This window comes from Lagopus leucura, unplaced genomic scaffold (assembly GCF_019238085.1).
Source record: "Lagopus leucura isolate 7727_CA_CO unplaced genomic scaffold, USGS_WTPT01 Super-Scaffold_100057, whole genome shotgun sequence".
NCBI classification, from domain to species: Eukaryota; Metazoa; Chordata; class Aves; order Galliformes; family Phasianidae; genus Lagopus; species Lagopus leucura.
Genome location: NW_024962303.1, coordinates 400310 through 424590, shown reverse-complemented (window position 1 = coordinate 424590; position 24281 = coordinate 400310). Strand labels below are relative to the sequence as shown.

Genomic DNA, 24281 nt, shown 5'->3' with positions numbered 1-24281 from the left:
GAGCACAACGGCACTGCAGGGGAGACTGGGAGCGGGACACGGAAACGGGACTGGGATGTACGAGTGGGATCGGGATGCTGGAGAAGGATCAGAATAAAGGAGTGGGATCGAGATGCTGGACTAGGACCGGGATTCTGGAATGGACCGGAGATACGGGGAAGGGGATGCAGGAGTGGAGCGGCAGAGCGGGACCTCAGGCTTAATTGCCCCACCGAGGCTCCGTTTCCGAGCCGCTGCCACCGGGTCAGTGCGGAGAAAAAACCCGACGGAGGCAAAAATCGGCACTCGGCGCCGGCACACGGAGCGGGGACACCGAGATCCGCCGGGAGCGGCCCCGTCGGGACAGCCGGAGCCCGGAGCCAGCATCGGGGCTCGCCGGAGAAGCCAAAGCGTGGGGAGTTTCTCCCCAGCTTCTCCTCCCCCGCTCATAACCTCCCTTTTCTTTTCCGTCCTTCATTCTTTTTTTTTTTTTTTTTCCCCTTTTTTTTGCGCTGGTTCTTGTTAAACGTTATTTGCACTTTTGTTGGGAAAGTGGCCCCTAGTGTGCAATTATGTCAAATTTCTTTGAGTTTTACAATTTAATGGAGAACAGTAACTCTTTTATTGATCCTAGACGGGGCCGGCTCCTCTTCCCCCATCTTCCCCTCGCCTCTCCCTTTCCCCTCCCACCCCTCCTCCCCCCGTCCCGGTCCTACCAAATGTCACTCAATGTTTCTTACGCTCCCATCAGTTTCCAAAACAAACAGTGGGAGCCGCAGCCTCCTCTCTCCTCACTCGGAGCACCTCGCCGTGCCCGCTGCCCCCCGACGGCCGCCGGCTGCGGGCCCCCCCCCCGCACCCTGATGGAGCCGCCGCCCGGAGCTCCGCCGCCCGCCTGAACCCCGCGGCCGCCCGGGGGGAGCCCGGCCCGGGCTGGGGGGGGGGGATGGCGCTCAGCTCCCGGGCTCACGCCTTCTCGGTGGAAGCTCTCGTGGGCCGCTCGGCCAAGAGAAAGGGACCCGACGGCCGCGACGAGGAGAGCGGGGCGGGCTGCAGGCAGAGCCGCAGAGCATCCGAGCCCGGTTGGTAGCGGCGGGGCAGAGCGGGGGGGGGTCCCGGTGAGGTCCCGGCAGCCGCCCCAGCGCTCCCTCCGCTTTCTCTTCCCCGCAGAGAAGCGGCCCAAGGCCGGCGCCGAGAGCCGGGAGGTGGGGGACGAGGTGCAGGTGGAGCTGCAGGGCTCTGAGCTTTGGAAGAGGTTCCACGAGATCGGCACCGAGATGATCATCACCAAGGCCGGCAGGTAGCAGCCCCCGGCTCCCCGGCTCCTGCCTTCAGCCCTTCCCGCTCCGTTTTGCGTCTCACATCCATTTCTTCTTTTTCTCAACTCCACTTTGCTGTGTTTTTACCTTCTTTTTTTTTTTTTTTTTTTTTTTTTTTCCTACTTTTATTTTTGTTGTTGTTGCTATTTCTTTATTTCTTTATTTATTTTTTCTCCAGTATCTGTTTAATTTTTCAAGCCCTTTTCACCTCTTTAAACAACCACTGCCATGGGCACTCCTTAACTGCTGCCCCGTGCCCTGTGCAGGCGGATGTTCCCATCGGTCAGGGTGAAGGTGAAGGGGCTGGAGCCAATGCAGCAGTATTACATTGCCATCGACGTCGTGCCAGTGGACTCCAAACGGTACAGGTATGGTGAGCTCCAATGGTGGCTGAAGAGATGAAGCCCTTCTGGATGGCCGAATGGCCAACGGCTGCACTGGGCTGTGCTGGGAATGGGGGGATGGATGGATGGGTGGAGGGATGGAGGGATGAATGGATGGAGGAATGGATGGATGGATGGATGGATGGATGGATGGATGGATGGATGGATGAATAGATGGCAAACTCATGGATGGAGGGATGAGGGGATGGACGGGTGGTGGATGGATGGATGGATGGATGGATGGATGGATGGATGGATGGATGTAAGAATGGACTGATGGAATTAGGAATAGGCCGAGGGACAGACATGCAGATGGATGGATGGAAAGATTGGAAAGATGTATGGATAGATGAATGGACACAGGATGGATTGGCACATCAGGAGTACGGTGTGCTGACGGTGTCCCACTTGGCGCAGGTACGTCTACCACAGCTCGCAGTGGATGGTGGCAGGGAACACGGACCACTCCTGCATCACACCACGGCTCTACATCCACCCCGACTCCCCCTGCTCGGGGGAAACATGGATGAGGCAAATCATCAGCTTCGACCGGGTGAAGCTCACCAACAACGAGATGGACGACAAGGGGCACGTAGGTGTGGGGCAGCCGCGCAGTGGGGCTACGGTGGGACTCGGGGCAGCGGCTCAGCCCGGCCCTCTCTGCCCGCACAGATCATCCTGCAGTCCATGCACAAGTACAAGCCCCGCGTCCACGTTATCGCCCAGGACTCCCGCTTCGACCTGGCGCAGATTCAGTCGCTGCCAGCCGAAGGGGTGCAAACCTTCTCCTTCCAAGAGACCGAGTTCACCACGGTGACGGCCTACCAGAACCAGCAGGTACCCACGGGGCCGCGGCCGCCCGGCCTCCTGCTCCCCAGCGGCCCCATTGAGATGTTGCTTCCGCCCGCAGATCACCAAGCTGAAGATCGACAGGAATCCCTTTGCCAAAGGCTTTCGGGACCCTGGCAGGAACAGGTAACGGCTCAGTCACCCCCCATCACAGCCTGAGGCCCAGCCCTGGCTCTCAGCCCCATATCGCCTGCAGGGGAGTGCTGGATGGGCTCCTGGAGCCGTTCCCATGGCGGCCACAACTCGCTCTGGACTTGAAGGCTTTCGGGGCAGACAGTCAGGGTGAGTGCGGGGCCGTGGGGCCGGGTTGGAGCTGCTGGCAGGAGGACGAGGATGTAGGGCTGAGTGGGGTCACAACTGTGGGTTTGGGGCTGTGAGAGTGCGGGTGCACGGGGTTCTGTGATTCTGTACGATTATTTTGCCAAAAGTCCCGTTGAATTCGGTGTGAGCGCTCCGGGGGAAGCAGTGACGGACGTGGCGGAAGCTGCAGGAAGATTGAGACAAACAAAAAAAGAAAGAAAGAAAAAAAAGTATAAATATATGGATGTATATATATATATAAAGATGCAAGAGGTTGTTTTGGAGTAGGGTTGCTGTGTCCTGCAGCCCACAGTGCTAATTGCTACCAAACCACTGAAGGATGTTGTTTAGAAACACCGCATTAAGAATAACGAGTCGTAAAAAGGAGACTTGGGAGGAATTAAGAGGTTTAACAGATTGTAAAGAGAGACCATTTTTTTTCCCTTTTTTTCCTTTTTTCCTTTTTTTCCTTTTTTCCCTTTTTTTCCTTTTTCCCTTTTTCCCTTTTTTCCCTTTTTTCCCTTTTTCCCTTTTTTTCCTTTTTTCCCTTTTTTCCCCCTTTTTTTCCTTTTATTTTTCTTCTTTTTTTTTTCTCCTTTTTTTCCAGATTTTTTAACCTTATTTTTTAACCTTTTTTTTTTAATAGAAAAGACCATTTCTAAAACAAAAAGCTTCTCTTGAACCAACTGTGCAGGCTGCAACGCGAGAGCAGGGAGAGGGGCAGCAGTGGGGGCTGAGAGAACATTTGCAACTTGCAGCTATTGTCACACAGACACTAAAATGTCACGGCTTGGTTGGATTTATTTTTTAACTCACTGTAACATAATGGGTATTTTTCCTAAGGGCCAATATTCGAGGTGATCTTAATGGTCCCTTCCAACCCAAACCGTTCTATGATTCTGGAAAGATGGAAATAGAACAAAATTCTTATCTCTGCTGATAAGAAAAGTGTATTTCTGGGGGAAAAACAATAAAGAAAGAAGAGAAAGGAAGGAAAAGAAGAGAAATAGCAATCATGGAGCCTCAAAGCCAGGAGACAAATTAAAAATGATAAGCTACATAAAATAACTGGTCATCAGCTTGGATTTTAAAGCCTGATAGCAACGGCAAAAAGAATTTGGTCTTTGAGTTGCTCTGTTCTTCCCACTGCTATCCCCAAATTTGTGTGGGGGTTGAGTGATGTGCTGCTTCGGGCACGGGCTGCACCCAGCGAGCTCATCTGGATGGGAAAGCGCTCGTTCATTTCTTTCCTAAAAGAGAATGGCAAAATGCTGTGTGCATTTACGGCTTCGGGAGACACCTACGGTACTCGAGGGTACGTCTCAAATTGCATGGGGAGCCGAGGAAAATGAGTCAATTCCTGTGAGCAGGAAGGTACAAGAAACTCTCCATTGGGCTGAATGCATCTTTTTGTTCTCACGTAGAAGGGGGGAAAGCTGCCTGTAATTTGCACAGAAAACTGGGAGCCTGAAATAAGCAGAGGTGCTGTCGCGGGAGGCGGCTATGGCTGGCACGGCGGGCGCAGAGCTGGCGTGGGGCTGTTCCAGGCACAGCGGTGGGGTTTGACACACACGGGTATGGACAGCCATGCTGATGGGGTTTGACACGCACGGGTATTTCTTAGACAAGTGGGAGCAGCATTCAGCTGATGGGTGGATCTCCCTTTTTCCCGGTTGGTGACAGCGGGACGCACAGCGGCGCGGAGCTGCTGGCTGGAGCAGCCGCTGACCCACTGCAGATTATTCCTCTTCTTCCCTCCAGGCAGCAGCTCCAGCTCTTCCCCGGTGACCTCCAGTGCTGGGACACCCTCTCCTCTCAACCCGCTGCTGTCCCCTCCGTGCTCACCTCCCACCTTCCACCTGGCTGTGAGCAGTGCCGGCGCACCGTGTCCTGAGCCCCACCTGCCCGGCCTCGGCGTGCCCCTCTGCTACCGGCTGTGCTCCGCCAACCTCCTCCGCCAGCAGCCCCTCATCCTCCCCAGCCACCAGAAGCCAGGCGGCCCTGCTCCCCCCGTCCTGCCCCACTTTGTGGTCGATGTGCCCAAGCTCTCCTCCCTCGGTATCGCCAGCCTGAAGAGCTCGAAGTCTGAAGACCTGAACGGGCCGTGTCTGCAGGTCCCCAACTCCGCCAGCCAAATGCTGTATGGATTACACGCATCTGGAAACATTTTCCCATCGAGTCCCATTGCTCGGGAAGCACTTAATTGTTCCTTACATCCTCCATATGGTTTGTACGGCTACAGCTTCTCCGTGCCATCCAGACTGACGAGCGCGGCGAGCCATTTTGGGGTGAGTGACAGCCTGCCTGCTGCCTTCAGGGACGGCCGGTGCAATCACCCCAGCTGGCACTCAGCAATTAACCACTGCCTTTAGCGGGATGCTGTCATGTTCCTGAGCGCATCGCTATGTAACGCAAACCCGTTCCCTGGTCAGACCCAGGGTCTTGATAATTGCTGAGTACGAAACACGGTGCGGTGCTGGAGCAGGCTGATGGGCCTTTAATTTGGGGCTAAACGTGCAGTATTGCAGGCAGCACGGAGGGCTGTGGTGATCCAAGCAGGCCGATACCCATCGGTGATATTTGTGTAGGGTTGTAAGGGATGGGTGAGCGGTGCAGACACCTTTGTACTATTTGCACTCTGAAGTGGGAACATAGATGCATGCATTTCCACAGATCTGTTTTCCTGAAACTATCGAGCTTGCCTACAGTCAGTCCTGAGCCGCACCAGCTCCTGCTCATCCTCCCTGTGGATTTCCCCTAATTTCAAAGGGATCCTCAGAGAGTGAGGGTCAGCAGAGGAGCTGCATGCGCTCATGTGTTGACTTGGAGCTGGTCAACCCCATGGAAGTGCCTCGATGGACCCACATCGCAATGCAGACATAGGTTGAAGGCTCTGGTGCTGCGTTAAGGACACAGAGCCCCACACAGGTCTTCCCAGAGCCGTCCCCTCGCATCCCATCCCCACGCAGTGCTGGGGGATGAGAGCAGGAGCTGCAGAGGATGAGGACTGAGCAGAGTTCTGGACACCCCTCCCACAGTCCCATTCATTTTATTTTCACCCGTGATAATTGTGTTATTCCTGTAAATAATCTCTGGCTCTGGGGGCACAGTGCGGCTCGCTGTAAGTTGGGGCACAGCTTATATTCGCTCCCCAAAGCCATTTCTGTTACCTATGACAGATGTGATACAAAGTGCCTGACGGGGACCTGCCGTATTTTGGGATTAAATAAAGAAAATTCTGTATCTACAAACATAACAGCAATATAGAAGGATTAAACGTAGGTTTAAAAACCAAAAGTCATACTGATTTTTTATTTAAAAGCATGAGATTTTTTTCCATGAGCCCCCATTTCCAGGTCGGTGGACTGGGATGGGTGCAGCAGAGCGCTGCTCGTGGCCGTGCTTTTGGGGCTCTTTGGGTTTGGGCTGAGGGTGGTGGGCAAACATTCATCTCCCAGATAGTGAACAGGAATATCCCTGGGCTGTTGGCCATGAGCTGGGGGGATCACAGCACACTGCAGCTGTTCAGTGCTTCCCACCACTTGCAGTGTTTGGAGACTGGTGATGGCTGCAGGAGCTCTCACTTTTATAGATGTAGGGGTGAATAAGAACACAAACCCAGTGCTGTTGTGCTGTCGTTAATGAGAACAAGGAGAAAACAACCTGAGGTTTCGGAAAGGTCGAGGCGCCTTGGCCGCTGAGCTCTCTCAGAAGGAGCCCAAAGTGACTCAGAACCGTCTGCCCGCACTCCAATACAGCAAACAGAGCCAACAGCACCAAAGGTGCCCCGTGTCCCTGCGGGGTGGGTTGGGGTGGGGGTGTCCCATCCACAGAACGAGGGCTTAAAACCCACGGAGACACAAAAGCACTCCTCGTGTTACCACCAAAGGGGCGTCCTGCCATCACCCACACACCACGGAGGGAGGGTCAGTCGCGCCGGGGGGAGCCCCCTCACTCCCGTTTGATCTCCTGAGGTTTGGGCTGTAATTAAACGATAATTTGTCTGGCAATTACACAAAACAAAGGAGGGCCGGTTAGCGATACGCAGCAGGACAAATAAGAGCGCGGAGCATTTGAAATGTATCCAGTATTGAAACCATCAACATCTGCGGCTCCGCAGCATCAGACATGCTGTTCCAATAAAGGGGCAGAAGGGAACAGGCATCGGCTCCCACCAGAGCATCAAACGTCTGTGTTTACAAATTTGTATTGCGCATTAATATGTAAACACACGCGATAGGAAACAGATGAGCCCACGGCATTGACGTCTCCTTTCTCCTTCCATTCGTGTGCGCAGAGCACACGAAGATGGGGTGACTTTTGGAGAGGAACGCTGGACAAAAAGTGCAGCGGAACGTTGGAAATCCGTGCTTTCCATTTTAAATCTTTGCATCCCCTTTTTAAACTCACGCTTCCCAGTTGTGCATGGGTTGGGGCATGCAGGCAAAAGAAAAAGCCTCGTTGAGACAAAGAAGGAAAATGGAGAAGTCACCCTCCTTGTAATTTACAGGCAAGACTGAGAACTGCCAGCCACTCCTCCCCATCCCAGCCAGCGTTTTAGGGTACAAACTGCACTGCAGTTTTTCAGCCAGAGGGTGGTGAGGCACTGGCACAGGTTGCCCAAGCAGGCTGTGGATGCCCCATCCCTGCAGGCATTCAAGGCCAGGCTGGATGTGGCTCTGGGCAGCCTGGGCTGCTGGTTGGTGACCTGCACACAGCAGGGGGTTGGAACTGGAGGAGCATCGTGCTCCTTTTCAACCCAGGCCATGCTGTGATTCTATGATATCTCCATCCCTACAGCAGCATCGATGCTCAGCAGCGCTCACAGCAGCATCAGATTGCTGGGAGGAACTACTCACTGCATTTACCAAAGGCCTTCCAGGATCACGACACATCAGAGCGATCCCAAACTTCCCCTCAAAGCAAATCCAAACCTTCACAGCGCCCCAACATCGGTTTGGTGCAAGGGTCCCCCACTGCAGGGCCAGGAAGGTCATCACAGACCGCTATGGGATCAGGGCGGGGGGACAGCACGGAGCTGCCCCTGGATGGGCTCAGAGCTCAGCATTCATTCCCTAACAGCACTTCAGAGGAGGGCTTACAGCACAACGGGCCCTTTTAAGATAATTTGTCAGCTTAGAAAATAATCACCATGCACACAGGGAAGGGGAGAGCATTCGGAGAGCTCCACGCGGCGACACGGGGCTCAGCCAGCTCTCGTCTCCTCCTCTCTGCTTTGACAGCCACACTCGCCCCAAAGCAGCCCCAATTCCGCCGTCTTTCTTCCTAAAATAAGGCACACCTGCAAGGAAGGAGCTTTTCTTCGGGACATTCCTGATCTGGAGCGCATTACGTTGATATTTTTGTTGTGTATTTGCGATGATTTGCTCCAGCGATAACGGAGCAGCGTGATGTCGTGCCTGGGACTGATTAGAACGGCGCTTTTGATCAGCGCAGCGGATTGAAACAGTTGTTTATTTCTGGACACGGCTTCAAGACCGAAAAAAAAAGGGAAAGAGAGAAAGGAAAGAAGCTCTGAGCCTCTGTGAATGCCGGGGTGGGGTTTTATTTTTGCCAGGGGAATTTACTTCACTTTTGGAAGTTGTGGAAAATTCCTCTATTCGGCTTCAATGCTGCAATGGGGAGAGTGGGGCGGCCCGGCTGCTGTCCCTTCTGTATGTGAGGAGGGGAGAAAGAGGAGGAAAAAAGGAGGGGAAGGGGAAAAAAAGAAAAAGGAGAAGGGGAAATAGGGGGGGGAAGTAGGGGGGAAATAAAGGGGGGATGTGAGGGGAGGAAATGGGGGGGAAGGGAAAAAATAGAAAGGAAATGGGAAAAAGAAAGGGTGGAAAAAGGGGGGAAAGGGAGGGGAAAGGGGAAAAAAAGGAAAATGGAGAAAGAAGGAAGGAAAAGGGGGAAAAAAAGGAAGGGGAAGAGAAAAGAAAAAGAAAACTGAGAAAGGAGAGGAAAAATGGGGGGGAATAAAGGGGAAAGGAGGCGGAAAAGAAGCTCCTTTCCCAGTCTCAGAGCACGCCGTGCCCCAGGCGCAGGAAACATAAAACTCCTATGACCACACTCAGCATTTCCTACAGCGATCCTCTCGGAGCATTCATTCAAATCCCTGCACACCTGGCAGCCACCTCCATCTCAAACATAACGCTGCAGCTGAACAGCCTTTCCTTTTGGCTTTTATAAACTGAAGCCAACGTTCTTCTGCTGCAAAACCTGGCCGTGAACGGGCTTCTTTTGGTTTACCTCCAGTTCGTATACAGACTTTTGGGAACAAAGATTTTAATTGCACAAATATTTTTAACAAAACCCGCACACAGAGGCTGGCAGGGCTGCCACCCCATCCCTTCCCATCACCACGTGTTCACATCAGCCCATTCTTTGGCATTTATTGTGTCTCTGTTTGCTTCCCACTCCCCCACAGGATGCTCAGAGCCACAAGTGAACACGTTGGTCACATCCTTTGCTATTTCTCACCACAAACCAGAGCCCACGGCGCCCAACCGTCGCAGCAGAATGCACCTCCTGCCCATTGGCACCAACACAGGGAGAGAAAGCACGCATTTCTGGGCTCTCCTTCTACCTGTGTTCACCTTGAAGGCAGATCCCCATCCCTGGGAAAGCCCAGAGCTCAGCAGACCTGCAGACACTGAGCAGTCCCTGCCTTCCCCCAGCCCTCCCAGCACAGGAAAGGAGCAGCAGCGGTGATTACGGAGGCACTGCTCTGCACTGAGCTCATTGCAGCACAGCCAAGGGCCCATTTGTTCAGAGGGTTAAAGCAGAAACAGCTCCAGCAGAAATCCTGAATTGGGTCTGTATTGATTCCTAGCTTTCAGCACTGTTATTTCCATTGGGATTTGTACCTCCCATCACACACAACCTGGAGGTGAACGCTTCCCCGATTTCCATGTTCTACAGCCACACTTTCAAGGGCTTTCATGAGAAAAGGAGCAGTGCCAGCACCGGGTGCATGGTGAGGGGCAGCCCAGGCCCCTTTTTGTCTCTGCCCCCTCTCACTGAATTGTGTGCAAAGGGAAAGCCACAGATCCCACTGTGGGAAACACCTCCTGCCCTGTGCTGGCAATGGGGTGGTCAGGGTGTCAGCCTGGGCAATGCAGGCCAGGAATGAGCTGTCAGCAGCTCCCCGGGATCTGACAGCACCCAACAAATGCTTCCCCCCTCCTCTCCCAGTCCCATACATCAATCAGAGCCCAGCACTGCCTGCTCCACGCTGCTGGTCACAATGGCAGCAGAGCCCACAAAGCCCAGCTGTCTGGGCTGCTCAAGGAGAGAGCGAAATTCAGTCTCACTTCCTTCTTGGGGACACAGAGTATAAATCAGCACTAAATGCTTCAATGCAGAGTTATTTCCTGCTCCCCAAGCAACGTTCGTGACGTGGGGGCTGATCTCCCCTGGACTCACATGCTCTGCAGTGCACTGAGCAGCTGAATGTGCTGAAGAATCTGCAGCAGAAGGAGGGCAGGATGCAGAAATAGCAGGGTTAGGATCTGCAGAGGAGCCAACCACGCATCTCCTCACACTGAGCTCTGCACCTCTGAATCTGCTGGCTGCACACATGGCTGCTCATCAGCACGGTCCTGGTGGAATCTCAGGGGATTTCTCCTCGGGGGAGGCATCCAAAATACAACAGAAAAAGGTGATACCAGGCACCGTCTTCATCTTCTTCTCATACCTATAATGGTCCCACAAGAGCAAATGTTGTAAGCAACCTAAGCAGAATTGTAAGAGCTTTGTTGGCACCACGCTTTGGAAACACGTTGAAGCAGCTCTAAGCTTTCATAGGCTCACTAAGATTGGAAAGGGCTTCTAAGATCACCAATCCTACCCCAGCCCACGCCACCATGCCCATCCCCACATACCTCAGTGCCACATCCCCACAGTTCTGAGCATCTCCAAGGACAGTGACCCACCCCCCCCCCCCCAGGCATCCTGTGCATCACCACCTCTCTTTTGGAGAAGAAATCTGTCCTAATATCCAACCTGCCCCTCCCCTGACACAACGTGGGGCTGTTACCTCTCATCCCGAGCCCAGCAGGCTGGGCAGAGCACAGGTCTGCACAAACAAGGGAGATGCTGTGCCCTTGCACAAGAAGCTGCCCACGAGCATCCCACCTTACTGCTGGGATAAGGCAACCCCTGCCTGCCCCACAAAGGCAGCAGAGCACGACGCTGCTGCAGTAACAGAGGCAAAGGGGAGGCTGTGAGCAGGGCTGAACGCACATCTGCCACTGGTTTGGCCACACCGTGCCATCAGACCACGGCACTGGGTTGCCTGTAGAAATAAATAGCAGCTGGGGCCGTATCCTGTTACCACTCCTGGGGCGAGCTGCTCCTCTTTGACATGATGATGAAGCTCACCTGTGACCGACGAGGACTTTGTGTTCAATTAATTAAGATGCCACGCCTGCAAATGATGCCTTTCGTTCATCCAGTCCTGACAGCACTTGGGATGTCTCTATCACCACTCTGCCAGCACAGCGTGTGGGGAAGGGAAAAAGGCAGACAAGAATTGCAGCCTTTCCAGCCAATGTTATTGTGTTAATGGTAAATTACACAAGGAACGAGCATGAGATGGCCCTTAAGTCCCTTCCAACCCAAAGCCACTCTAAATATTGCCTGAAGAACATCTTCCCATTTGGAAGGTCAGTCTTAATCTCTGAGATTGCCTTCGTGCAATGCCAAGAACTGAAAAGCATCCAAAACTTCAGAAAGAGTTTCAGATCTTCTTTCTCCAGCCTGGAGAATCAATCTGCTCCCCCAGTCCTCTGCAAGAATCATTTCTTTGTCACGGACCCGGCTGTAATTATCTCCTAGAGAACAACTCTGTTGGTGCATCGGTTTTCAAACACAACATCCATTTCTATTGGCCGCGTTTATTTAATTTGAGCTGATTAGCACAGGGCCCAACAAGTGGCTTAGACTAACAGCGTGTCACTGCTGAGGCATTCTGTAGGTAATGAGAAGACACGGGACAGCACACATGTTGCTTTGTCTGCATTAATCTATTTACATTGTAATTCTTCAACTGGTTTTAATGGCTGCTTCAGCTGGAAGCGATTAGTCGCCCAAATGAAAGCCACGTTTCTCACTCCGCATGCTGTGAGGTTTGTGGCTGTTGTCTTTTCGGTGCTTTTTGTTTTCCAATTTGTGGCAGATACCCCTTGAAAACAGATCCCACGGAGGGGCTGCTCCTACTCCTCAGCTCCTTGCTCCCAGTTGTCTCTTTTTCAGCTAAAACCTCAGATGGGTCACAGAAGTGCATCTGAAATGCAGCGCTCCGTGCTGTGTCTCCCCGAGGTTCTCCCAGCCCTGCGCTCCTCTCAGTCCGTGGCTGCTTCTCAGGATGAGAGGTGATGGCCCCATGTTGTGCTCAGGGTGGATGTTAGGGCAAATTTCTTCTCTGAAGAGCAATGCTGCACCAGCACAGCCACCCAGGGAGTGGTGGGCTCACCATCCCAGAGCTGCTCCAGAGCAGAGGGATGTGGCACCGAGGGATGAGGGCACTGGGGATGGGTTGGGGCCGATGGCCGCAGCTCTCTGTCCTTCTCATTTTGCCGCAATCCAAAAGCCCTTGTGGTGTGTGCATCCCATCTGCAGCACCTGCAGCTCATTACATGCTGGGGCACAGGGTTGGGGCAGCCCCCACCCAGCACCAGGCAGCAGAGCTTCTCAGGGCTGCAGACAGAGCCCATCCACAGCACTACAGCAGCATTAGAGGATCCCTCTTCGAGCAGCTGAAAACCAAAGAGCTGCCAGCTGTTCTCCCTTGCTGCGTCTCTGCAGCCTCCACATCTTTCCTCAGCACACAGCCCAGCATTAATCAAGAGGGTTGGAAGCATCCTGTATCAGCTCTGCAGAACAGAGCTCCGGTGATTTACTGGCGGATTCCTCCAGCTCCTGTTTTGCTTTCATGCTGGAGCAGAGGTCAGCAGAGGCAGATGCATGCTTTCACTTTGTCTCGCATTTGCTGCTGTCAGTCCAGCCCCGCTCGGTCCCTGCGGAGCAGCAGGATGTGCTCGTGCTCTCAGCCCCGTGCGCTAATTGATTTTCGGGAGCCCATTCATCAGTTTAATTTAGTAGATCACCCACCAGGTTTGCTGTTCACTGTCAAAGGTAATTCAATTAAAACTCCCGGAGTGTGACTGACTGCTCCCTGTTCAATGTGCTCAGCAGCTGTGCCGACACATCTCCATCCCACCATGCCTGCAAACAGCCGCAGCCCGGGAGCAGGCCGTACCTTGGCTGATTAACACACACAGCAGCGCCAAAAATTAAGTCCAAATGCCTCCTTCTGTATGCAACAGCATGCAAATGCAGCAAGGCAGTAATTCCAGCAAAGGCAAAAGCCTCCAAAGTGGCAAAAGTCAACAGTGGGTGCAATGGCTGAATTCCATCTGTGCATCTTACCGAACCAGAGCCACGCCAGGCTGATAGGTATTAATAATTCTAACCCCACAGACATCTCTGGTGCAGAAATGGATGTGAGTGTATGGAGATATCAGGTTCTTAAGTGCTTGCAGTGGGGCAAGGGGGTCAGGGAGCACTGTGATATACAGCTGCTGCCAGGAGCCCTCCTCTCATTGCCATCGAATCCCTCTCTTCTCCTGGCATTAATAAATTAAGGCACCTGCTACACCAATCAGCAGAAATCTGGATAATCGTTATCGCTTCGATCCGGAAACGACGTCCATCACCAGGGAGCAAATGAGGCACAGCTTCTACATGGGACTTTAAGAAGGAAAAAAAAGACTGCGTTTGTCAAATTACTGCAGGAAAAGTCCATCTCCCTGTGATGGACTTAATCCACTTCCAGGTCACAGCAATTGGTCACGGCCAGCTCCGGGAGACTGGAACTAATTGACAACACTCCAAAGGGGACTGGCAGCTTTCCTACAGCCTGCAGTCAGTGCTGGGCTCCATCCGGGGTCGGAAGCGACGCGCTCAGCAGCCAACGTGGATCCAGTGTGCAGTGAGAGGAGAGGAGTGGAGCACTGCCACCTCCACCAAAGCAAACATCCCAGCAGGATGGCAGCGTTACCTCTTGGGAATAAAAGGAGAGTTCTTAAAAACAAGCAACAATATACATAGAAAGAATACATGGGGAGGGGATGTCTTCATGGAATGTTTCAAAAGGCTTTCCTACCCCTGCCAGCTCCTTCAGACAGAAATTGATGATAACAAAGTATTACGAAGCAGATAGTGGGGAAATTAAATTAAGCTGATTGTTATCTTGTCAGATAAGCTTGCATGTCTGATTTATGACTTTAGACTTCAGGGAAACAGTTATTTCATTTCGAGCTAACAACTTCAGGCTCTCCTTAGCAATGCACACAGTCTGAACAGAAAGGCTGAGAAGGATGAGTAACAAACAGAGAGCAGTGAGTCTGCCCCAGCCCACTGCTGGAGGACACTGCAGGGCTTCCCAGAGAGCTCACATCCCACAGCACAGCGACTGCCTGACTGCATCTTCTTCCCTGTCAAGCAGGGCGATGGCACTTGGAATCAGCTGCAGATTGCTCACGTTGCTCTTTTCCTTTATCTGAATGGTAACAGAGCTGCTTCTGACACGAGGAAGGCCACTGACCCCACTGGGATTTCATGGAGAAAATATAGCTTGACACACATGCCAACGCTGACAGCAGAAAGCAGTGCTCTACAGAGTCCTGAAGCAAAGCCATCATGTGCTCCATCAAAATCTCAACACTCCCTTTGAAAACAAAAACGGAACTTTCTGTTAAATCCTATCTTCCATCAGTTCACAGTGTGCTTCTGTCTGGATGAAACGGCAGCGATGCCATCCGGAACCAATGGGTCCCCATGAGACAAAGCTGCTCAAAGCAGCTCGCAGGGCTGCCAAAGCCCCCCTGTAAGAACGAAATGCTGATTTCTGTTGGACCCACACAAAAGCAGAGCTCAAGGCTCCCTCTGCTGGGTCCCAAACAACGATGGAAGCCCCACGGAGGACCAACTCAGCCACCAGCAGCTGCCAGTTTTCCCACTGTGTGCATTAAGGACAGCACACCAACGACACGCCGCTCATCTGTCCCCGCACAGAGCCATGCCAGAAACCATCCACAGCCTGGGCAACACAACCTGAAGTCATTTGGCTGTACAGTTTTATTTACCAGTTGCAGTTACAGTTACAAATCGTCCCATAACAAGTAAAGCCGTTTCCACCATGAACACTGCCAAGTTACAAAAATTATTCTCTTCTCTATACAACGTCACCAACTTCAGAATTTGTCTCTGTACATCGTTGCTGACCATATGTAACAAAATTTCTGGGCTCTGAGGGTCTCCACAAAGGCAGAGTGATGATCTTCTCCCGTTGGCACTGAGATTTCTTTTCCTTCCTTTCCTCCCTTCTCCTTTCAGCTGGATCTTTTCATGGCTTTGTTGTGGAATCCAATGAATGAAGGCTGCCTGGACACGAGCAGTAGGAAGCATAACACAAAGATACCACAGTCTATAGTAAACCAGGAATTAAACAGTGAGCAAAACCACCCTGAAGCAACGTTTCACCTTAGATGTGCCTGCTCATAAGTACAAATACTGAAGCACTGTTTGGTAAAGAGGTTGCATAAATGCTCATACAATTTATTTAACACAAAGCAGACTGCTGCAGAAGTACACCATCATCTCACAAGAGACACCAGGAACGTAAAAGCAAGGAGCCACAGTGGGTCAGAAAAAAAACACCAAACGTTTCCAGGAGAACTCCAATGGAAGAATTATACCAGAGTCAAATATTGCTTGAAGTTCCAGTTTTAAGCACTTGCAAAACACTGGAGAAACATGCAGACATTATAAATGCAACTCCTGCAACGTGGTGAAGGGCAGCTCACACACACAGAGGCTCCTTGCCCAGGAGAAGGCAGATCTACAAGCAGAAGCAACTGGTGCACGATGCTGGCAACACTCACACACAGCAATGCTCAAAGCTGAAGCAGCGGGGCAAAGATTCCTTCTGGTCCCAACCTTCTTTGCTTTATCAGCCAAGTCTGCCCAGCTCTGTGCAACACAGCAGGTTGCCAAACACAAGGAATCCTGAGCTTATGGTACAGCCCTACCAACAACCAACTGCAAAGCAAGTTCAGATTTAGTGCATTTATTACACAACAGCAGCTTCCAGTCCTGTCACGAGATCTGAAGTAACTGAGTGTCAACAAGTACACCAAGTGCACCAGGATGAAGGCACACACACCAGTTTCCACAGCTGTGGGTAACCTGGTTGCATAGATACACCACTACCATTTTGTTATGCTGTTCAGGAGTAGCTAGGAGGAAAAAAGGGGTAGCATACATTTACCTTAATGGTTTTAAAGGATTGTACCTACAGTTAAGAGTGTATCATCTCTAAAATACCTTCCAGCTTCTCCTATTTGCAGGAGGAACGTTGAAAGGTGTTTGAAAGAAGGCTGCACTGAACTTAAGTGCAAACACAGGAAAAGTGCACATTTAAATCACTCAAATTCAGGCTGCCAGCCTGAGATACAAACCCACATTTCAGGTTGCTTTATCTGATTTTCCATGCTTTGTGCCCTGAATACCTCAGCACGTAACATCCTGCTACGCCTCCAAAGCGACTGAGCAGCACATCAAAAATGGCTTGAAACAGCTCCACAGTTTCCTCATTTTTGCCCATTTTTCACTGAAAAAAAAATCCTGCTGACTAAAAGAAAGTAAGCAGTTTTTAACTGAAACATTTCCCCAATGCTGGCAAGTCTGCATGGTCCTCAGCACCGGTGAATTAAGAAGTAATTCTAAGTCTATGGTGCTTCACATCTTCCTCACACCTACAAAAAATGATTCCAAAAAAGTCAGGAAGAAATGTTTAACATCATCACTTACCACAACACACCACAAGTAGTTTCTGCTATGAATTTCTACCTCCATTTCTTTACTTCACAGCCACAGGAGTCTGAAAGCTCCTGAAAGCAGTCCGAATCTCTCACTGTGCAGAAGTGTAAGAAGATGAACTAAAACAAACCACCTTCTCCATAGATGACTTCAATGTTATGGACCACATTACCCCACCTGCAGAGAGCAATATTACACCTCACAAAACAAGGCAGCTGTTCTCAACCCAACAGAACCAATGCATTCATCCAGCAGCTGAGTGGAGGCACAGCAGTTGTGCCCCCCTTGCTCACCCAGTTCTCACTTTGCTCTCTCCAATACCAGACCAGCTGCAACGAGCAGAGGAAGCAAGCTGACCCAGGAGTGTGCCCTGGTTGGAGAGGACAAGGTTGGGACCTTGGCTCATGAAGGATGACCGTGAGGATGCAAACCTGAGGAAAAGCACTTTGGTGTTTCTTATATGGCAGAAGTAGGGGATACGATCAGTGCTTTTCCTTGCGTATAAAGGAAAAACAAATGGAGAGAAAGCACGACAAGGAATGAGAAAAGCAGGCTTCAGTTATCTCACATGGGGTTTCTCAGCTTGAGCCTAAGGATAACAGAGAGCAGGAGCTCCACACCACGGTGGTGGAAGCAGAGACGACCGTGGCATTACTGGCTGCACCACAGGATGCTGAGAAAAGCAAAACGGAGAAGCTACAGCACTCAACATTAAACAACGTGCAAGCTAAAATATTCAACAGAACCAACCAAGTTGAAAAATATATTTTATTCCTCCTGGACTAAAGTGATCAAACCGTACAAGTTCCCAATTACATGAAAACAGCTTTTGGTAACTTATTTTTAACTGAACCTGCACCATTACTGTAGCTTTACAATATTACAACCACCACAGGCCGAAGTCCACTCTTTCATTTTGACAAGTGTACTTGCATGAAGTCCACACTGTCCACCTCTAAGGTTCCAGGAGCTTGGCTATATAAGAAAGTTGGCTACTACAATCATCAGAACTGAATATATCAGTTCTCCAACCACAAACAGTTCTCATAATTTAAAAAAAAAAAAAAAAATCACTTCATAATTTAAAATATTTATCAATAGCACTCTGCTTTCCTTTCAGCTAGAATGCTCCGGCGTTACTGGCTGACTTAGGATATCAACTTGATTCAGTGAAAAAAAGCTTGCCAAAAATATATCAACTTCAAAATGTACAGAAAAAGACATGAGAGCTGATACTTCTGGATTACTGAATGTATTAGAAAGAGGAGAAGCTCAGAGTGAAGAACCCTACGTTACAAATATTGGAACACCTACGCCGCACTGCGCGCACCTTTTGAGCACAGGGGGGAAACCTCAGTATTCTGACAGCACAGCCAGGGCTGCAGCTCTGCTTAACTTAAACTTGATCACGAAGGCGGGCCAGCCTCTGTGACAGCTCATCCTGCAGAGATGCAAAGCAAAGAAACCATCAGTAAAAGGAACACTGATTTTCGGGAAGCACGCGGTCACTGTGGGGTTCTGCAGTCGTGCGTGCAGATGGCATCGAGTCCAAGCCCCAACAAGAAATTCTAAGCTGCCTAGGGCAAACATAGAGCACTGCACACTCATCTTTTAAAGATTTTCAGAGGTTAAATGGGGAAAAGAAAAAAAAAAAAGCACAGTCTCTGTGTATGGAAAGGGAGCTGGGAGGATTCATTACATTTGGAGCAGGTCAGAGACTCAGCAGTTTGGAACTCTATTAGATAATCATGCAAAAAAGATTTGGAAATAACTAAACTTAATGCATCCACTAAACTAAACGTATTTTTAATTACTGTGCTTACAAGACTGCTTTAATTACATATTATTTCTTTTGAATTGCCAAAATCTAATTAGAATTTAGCAAGTTTGCTCTGGCTGAGTGAAGCATGAGTTCTGTTCCACAGCTCTTTAGAAACATTGACTTCTATTGAGTCTTAACTTACCTGCTCTGCTGAGGCAACGCTTGTACCAACAGAACCTGTCTGCCCTTGAGGTAGTTCCATGTTCAGATCAAGGCTACAGATAACAGAAAAGTACAAAACCAGAACAAAAGTCAGGCACACGTGGCTAAAGGAAGAAGTACAAGAAGTGACACACTGAGCAACACTGGGACAGCAGGAGATCCCTGGCACGCAATGAACACTGCAGACCTGCTCATTAGACAGCCCAACCAGGAAGCTAGCTTCACCACCAAGACAAGCCACACATGGCAACCAGCATCAGGACAGAGCAAGACTTCAGTTTAACAGTAATGTATCAGACACACCATGCATACCAGTGACACAGAGACAGAAAAACCTACAGCTAAGTTATAAACAGTGACTGATGGCCAGGGGTGAAAGGAAAGTTACTGATACTTGTCTGCTTCCAAGAGACACATTTGAAGCACTGATACCTCACCTCTGTGTCTGCCTGGAAGGGTTGGTGTTACCTACCCTGCTTCATCTGCCATTTCCTGTAGAAGCATATCCACCTGGTTCTAGAGAAAAGAAAACAAAACTGGCTCAGTTGCACTGCTGCAGCTCACACTGAGCTCTTCTGTTCAATCCTGCAGAACAGATTTTAAAAACAAAACACTGCTTTAAAGTGAAACATCTTTAACAAAACTGTGCTTAACCACCAGAGGGCTCTGCATGAACTCAAAAACCAGCAGAGTTCTGACTATTAAAAGCCCATTCACTGAACTTCAGTGTCTGAGAAATAATGCTCCTGAAGAACTGCAGTCAGCTGTTAGCAAACAAAGCAAACATCTCCGAACGCAGTGCCATCAACTGCTGACTGCAAACCATTAAACCAGTGCTCTGCACACTGGGAAAGAAAGCCCATCTCCAACAGACGTGGTTTAAGGTTTATTGACAAAGCGCTGCCTCCAATAAGCATCAGACAAAACTTCTGATGAAGTTCAACATCTTCTGGGCTACCAGGAGCTGGCAGCTGCCAGGAACATTCAACTACCTTAAGCATTGCTTAAGAGTGTATCTCAGCTAAGAAGCTTTACCAAGAGCTCACCAAAGCACTGCTCATTCCACAGCAGGGCTGAAGATCTCAATGGGTAATATAAAATCAGTCCTACTAGAAGTGAGAGAGAGCAAAATGCAACTGCATGACCTGCCACACTGTGGCTGTAACTTGAAAGACTCTCTTCTCATCAAGAAGCAGAAGATGAAAACACTTCAGGTGCCTCAAAGCAGGCAGAAAGGAGCACGTAACTTTTCCATGCAGTTTGAACAAAGTTTTTTGTTTAGTATTCTTACTTGTGGTGTTGTTAGTGTTGTAGTGTTGCTCATGGTGTCCTCCATCTGCTGCGTCTGCACATCCAGTGTTTCAAACTGATGTTCAAATTTATCCATTAATGCAGATATCTACAAAAACACAAATCGAATCACTGAGCTGCAGATAACAGAAGAGCAGCACAACTCCTAGAACTTTTTATATATACCTCCACAAAAAGTTTCCATTTACCTTTTCCAGGTTCATGCTCTTCAGAGTGGCATCCATGGATTTCACCACCCCTGCCATCGACTTCGTTACCTGAAACGAGGTCAAGAATTCATCACAAGGAGGAAAAATGATGAGTTTCTTACTGAGCCCTCTCACTTCTATCCAGTTCCTACAGTACCAAATAGCAGGGCATATTTTACTGCCATCTAGAACATCCCTTTTTTTAGGGTCCTTCCATTGGAAACGTTACAAATCCATTCATGCACTAAAAGCTGAGATCTATATGGCATTAACTTCTGAGGGTCTCAAAACCTGTCAAAGGATAACGGATGTGTTTAGGTACACAGATCACAGGGCAGCACAAACTGTGCCTGAGCAGCAGCACAGCCACGTACCATAAGGTATCACCTGAGCTAAAAAGGTAAGGCTGGAAAAGCCCTCTGAGGTCCCCAAGCACAGCCCACCCCACCACACACAGTGACCACATTCCCCTGGGAATCCGATTCCTGGGATCAGAAGTCCTACAAATGGCTGCATGCATTTGGGAAGGGATCTCCTTAGGAGCACGAATAACAGCAATTAACGAGTTACAAGCTACAATCATGGCAAAGAAGCACCTATTACTAAGGAGCAAGTGCCAGCAAAGCTCCTTTAGACTCTGTGCAGACGTCGTGCTGAGGGATGTGGCTCAGGGGAAGTCTTGGTGACAGCTGGACAGTTGGACTGGATGACCTCAGAGGTCTTTTCCAACCTTGGAGATCCTATGCCTCTACTGTATGATTCCAGCACCCGACTTATTAACAGACACATGTGAAACCAACCTTCCAGCTCATTACAGATGGAATTCAGTCCCTCCCAAGAGGATCAGAAGGGACTAATCCTTTCCAAGGACGCATTCAAATAGACTTACCTTGCCCATTGTCACTGCAGTCTGAACTCTTGCTGCCACAGCATCAACCCTGGCACTCATGCGCAGGAAATTAATGGCCTGGTTCTTCTGCCTGATGGCATTTTCTGCATGTATTCGTGCAACTTCCATGTTCCCCTTCTGGATGGCCTGTATGAGAGAAGAAAAAAAGCATTCCAACTCTCCTGGATCTTCATAAGCATGTTTTTCTAACAGCCTATTTTTTATAAAAGCATCAATTGATCACATCAATATATTTTTATTAATTAAAACAAAATAGATCTAAGACAATTTTCTTAGCAGCTAAAAGCCACCAGTTCTTCATGAAGAACACATCCTCACACTTACTAATAAGCATGGGAAAACGTACAGTATGTAATTTAAGTCTCAAGCATTTATCAGTGCCATCAGCAGGCATGCCAGGAAACAGCAACAGATTCTGCTACACAATGTAACCAGACCTGAAGATGTTTCAGCCCCACTGCTCACCTTCTTAATCTTTGCTTTCTCGGCCTTTTCTTCTTTGTCGCATCTTTTTGAGTTCCTGTTGAGTTCCTTTGCAGCAAACTTCAAATTAAACAGGTGTTCTGCAGCACAAGTTAGGGGTCCATGAACAGGATCGATCCTTCCTCCGTACCAACCTGCTCTCCTGTTTAAGGTGCTACCAACCCTAGCACTGCTCTACTGACATTAAGAACAGACACTCATCCTATTGATCCTACTGGGCCATAGGAAAGCAGTTCAGATCCCAGCTGGCTCCACGTAACAGCAAATCCAATTCAGACTGACACATAGAACAAAACAGACACCCCCCAAGAGAAATCAAAGGCTCACTGTGCTCCTTTCACTCACGCACACTGAGCCTCTGGCTCCCAGTGAAATGGAAGAGCACAGCAATGGAAGAGCAGCTTACTGGCCTGCCTGGATCCTCCTCAGCCCCCCAAAGAAAAGTGTTATGGAACAACAGACAAATTTCCTGGATAACTGCAAGCTGGCTCTGCTGACCACACCCAGGATAACACAGGAGGCAGAGCTGCCCTTCCCAGCCAAAGGATGATCTCAGGCTTAAACAGCAGCCTTTCCATCTTTGTGTCACAGGAGCAGCAACAGTTCTGTCATCTGGACTTATTAACTATTAAGGGAGCTAAAACAACAATAAAACTGAATTTGCTGCTTGTATTTGCATTCATTTCTTTAAAATCTGGGTCGCTGTTTCTTCCTGCAGCAATAAATGAACTGCTCTGAGTCACAAACCAGACCATTTACCAAACAAGAAAACATACTGAAGTCCATTCAAGTATACGACGGGTCAGAGACCAGAATAACCAGGTAAAATATGAGATCACCTGCTTACACTGACTTGCACACCTGCTTGCACTGAGAAGGAGCATTTCAGAATACCTTATTTTGAAGTAACTCCCCCAGTTACTCATCAGATACACATTTACCCTTGGCACTCTGCTACCTCCATGGTTCTTCCTCCTATGACGACACAGCCTCGCTCCTCCCTTGCAGCTGCACAACCTCATCGAAACCAAACTTCCACCACCAGCCATGAGGTGACTCACAGTCACCTGCTCCAAGCTCCACCCCTCTCCCTACCACAACAACCAGCAGCACGCTTCAGCTACACTGAGATCTTTGTCGTCTTTTAAGCCTTTTCTACTTCTCTGTATTATGATGATTGCATACAGCCAGAAAGCTCAAGTTCACCCATAAGGGTTCTCCTCGACTGTACTTTCTTTCTGACACCAGGAAACAAAGAGCAGTTTGTGCAGCTGACAGCAGTCAGGCTTCAGGAAACAAACACTTGAGGAGCAACGTGCCATCAGCACAGCAGCCACTGCCTGTCACTTTGTGGGTCGGCAGTGTTTAGAACAATCTGCAGGGTCCTACAGCACAGCACAGCACAGCGAAAACTGGTTGTCTGCCTGAGTCACATAGATCAGGCCCCAGTGAAACCAGCCAGGCCCGAGCTCACTATCAGAACAAAATCAGCATTTCCCATTCTCCTTTAACAACCACCACAACCTCAGCTCCCACCATTAACCCCAAACCTTTTCCTCCCGATCAAGGCTTCAGGCAGCGACCTCCCGCCTCGGCGACACGCGGCCACCACACCGCCCACTCCTTCCCTCATACCCTCCCCGCGCCGATGCCTCCCCCAGCCCAGCCCCACCGAGGCCTTCCGAGGGGACCGGCAGCCGCGGAGAGCAAAGAGCCACCGCACCCCGCCCACATATCCCCAGCCCGCCCCACAGAGCTGCTTGTCGATCCGAGGATACTCTCCATGTTAGACATGGCGGCCCAGCAGCGCTTCGGCCCGGCGCAGGGCAGGGCAGGAAGGCTTCGGCCGCTTTCGTTCCCTCTGCCGGTTCTGTGGCGGCTCCTTCTTCCGGTAGCTTCAACTTCCGGCAGCTATCTTCCGGTAGCTTCCACTTCCGGTAGTTCCCATTTCCGGCAGCTCCCTCTTCCGCCTACTGCGACGGGAGCACCGAGGCGGAAGTGCGCATGCAGACTTCCGGTCTCCTCGGTCTCAGTCTGCTCTCCTTCAGACCCCGCCGTGGGGCGCCAGGCCCGGCCTGACTGCCTGCGGGCGGTGGGGTTTGGGCCCGGCAGTGGCCGTCAGTGTGTGACAGAGCCTAGAGGAGCGCCAGAACGTAGAAATGCAGGGCTCTGAGGCGTGCTCCTGCAGGCTGCAAGCACGGACTGAGCAGTGAGCTTCTCCTGCAGTGCCTTAGAGCTTCTCTGCTTAAAGACAAATGAGAACGCTGAGTGCTACCTCATTATACCTAATGACTGCTTACCGCGTATCCAGAGCAGCTATAGGAACGTAGTTACACTTCACAGAAAGAGGTGTTAACAGTCATTAAGGAAAAGATGCAAGGGATAATTAGTTCTGAGAGCAAGAAGTCTGTTGAACGTTCAGCATTTCATGTGTACATTTGCATGATAACTGTCATGGAAAGGCAGCTAGATCAGGACCCATGTCGGCATTTGTGTGTGTACCTGCACACACCTCGCCCAGAGGACACCTTTGCCCAGAGGACAGAAAGGTGCCAGAAGGTCTTCAAGGACGTGCACAGCAAGGAGCCCCACACACAGATATGCCCTGGGGCAGATTGAAGAACAGATGTCTCCTACAAGGGCAGAGAATATCCAGGCTCACAAAGGGCACGGCCTCCAACCCTCAGT

The 24281-nt window shown here is 50.2% G+C and overlaps 2 protein-coding genes across 2 annotated transcripts; one reads left to right on the top strand and one right to left on the bottom strand.

Moving 5' to 3' along the window:
* Positions 1-1193: 1193 nt before the first annotated feature.
* TBX22 (T-box transcription factor 22) lies at positions 1194-6045 on the top strand. Its single transcript, XM_042886459.1, has 7 exons — positions 1194-1279; positions 1565-1666; positions 2099-2273; positions 2354-2518; positions 2592-2656; positions 2727-2812; positions 4592-6045. The coding sequence occupies exons 1-7, from the start codon at positions 1257-1259 to the stop codon at positions 5200-5202; spliced, it is 1227 nt and encodes a 408-aa protein (XP_042742393.1). The 5' UTR covers positions 1194-1256; the 3' UTR covers positions 5203-6045.
* Positions 6046-17471: 11426 nt separating this feature from the next.
* On the bottom strand, positions 17472-23493 carry CHMP1B (charged multivesicular body protein 1B). Its single transcript, XM_042886473.1, has 8 exons — positions 23372-23493; positions 21576-21673; positions 21090-21236; positions 20201-20269; positions 19993-20100; positions 19174-19217; positions 18682-18754; positions 17472-18158 (listed from the first exon to the last, which is right to left on the bottom strand). Exons 1-8 carry the CDS (start codon positions 23385-23387, stop codon positions 18114-18116), a joined length of 600 nt encoding a protein of 199 aa, XP_042742407.1. The 5' UTR covers positions 23388-23493; the 3' UTR covers positions 17472-18113.
* Between the last annotated feature and the right edge of the window lie 788 nt (positions 23494-24281).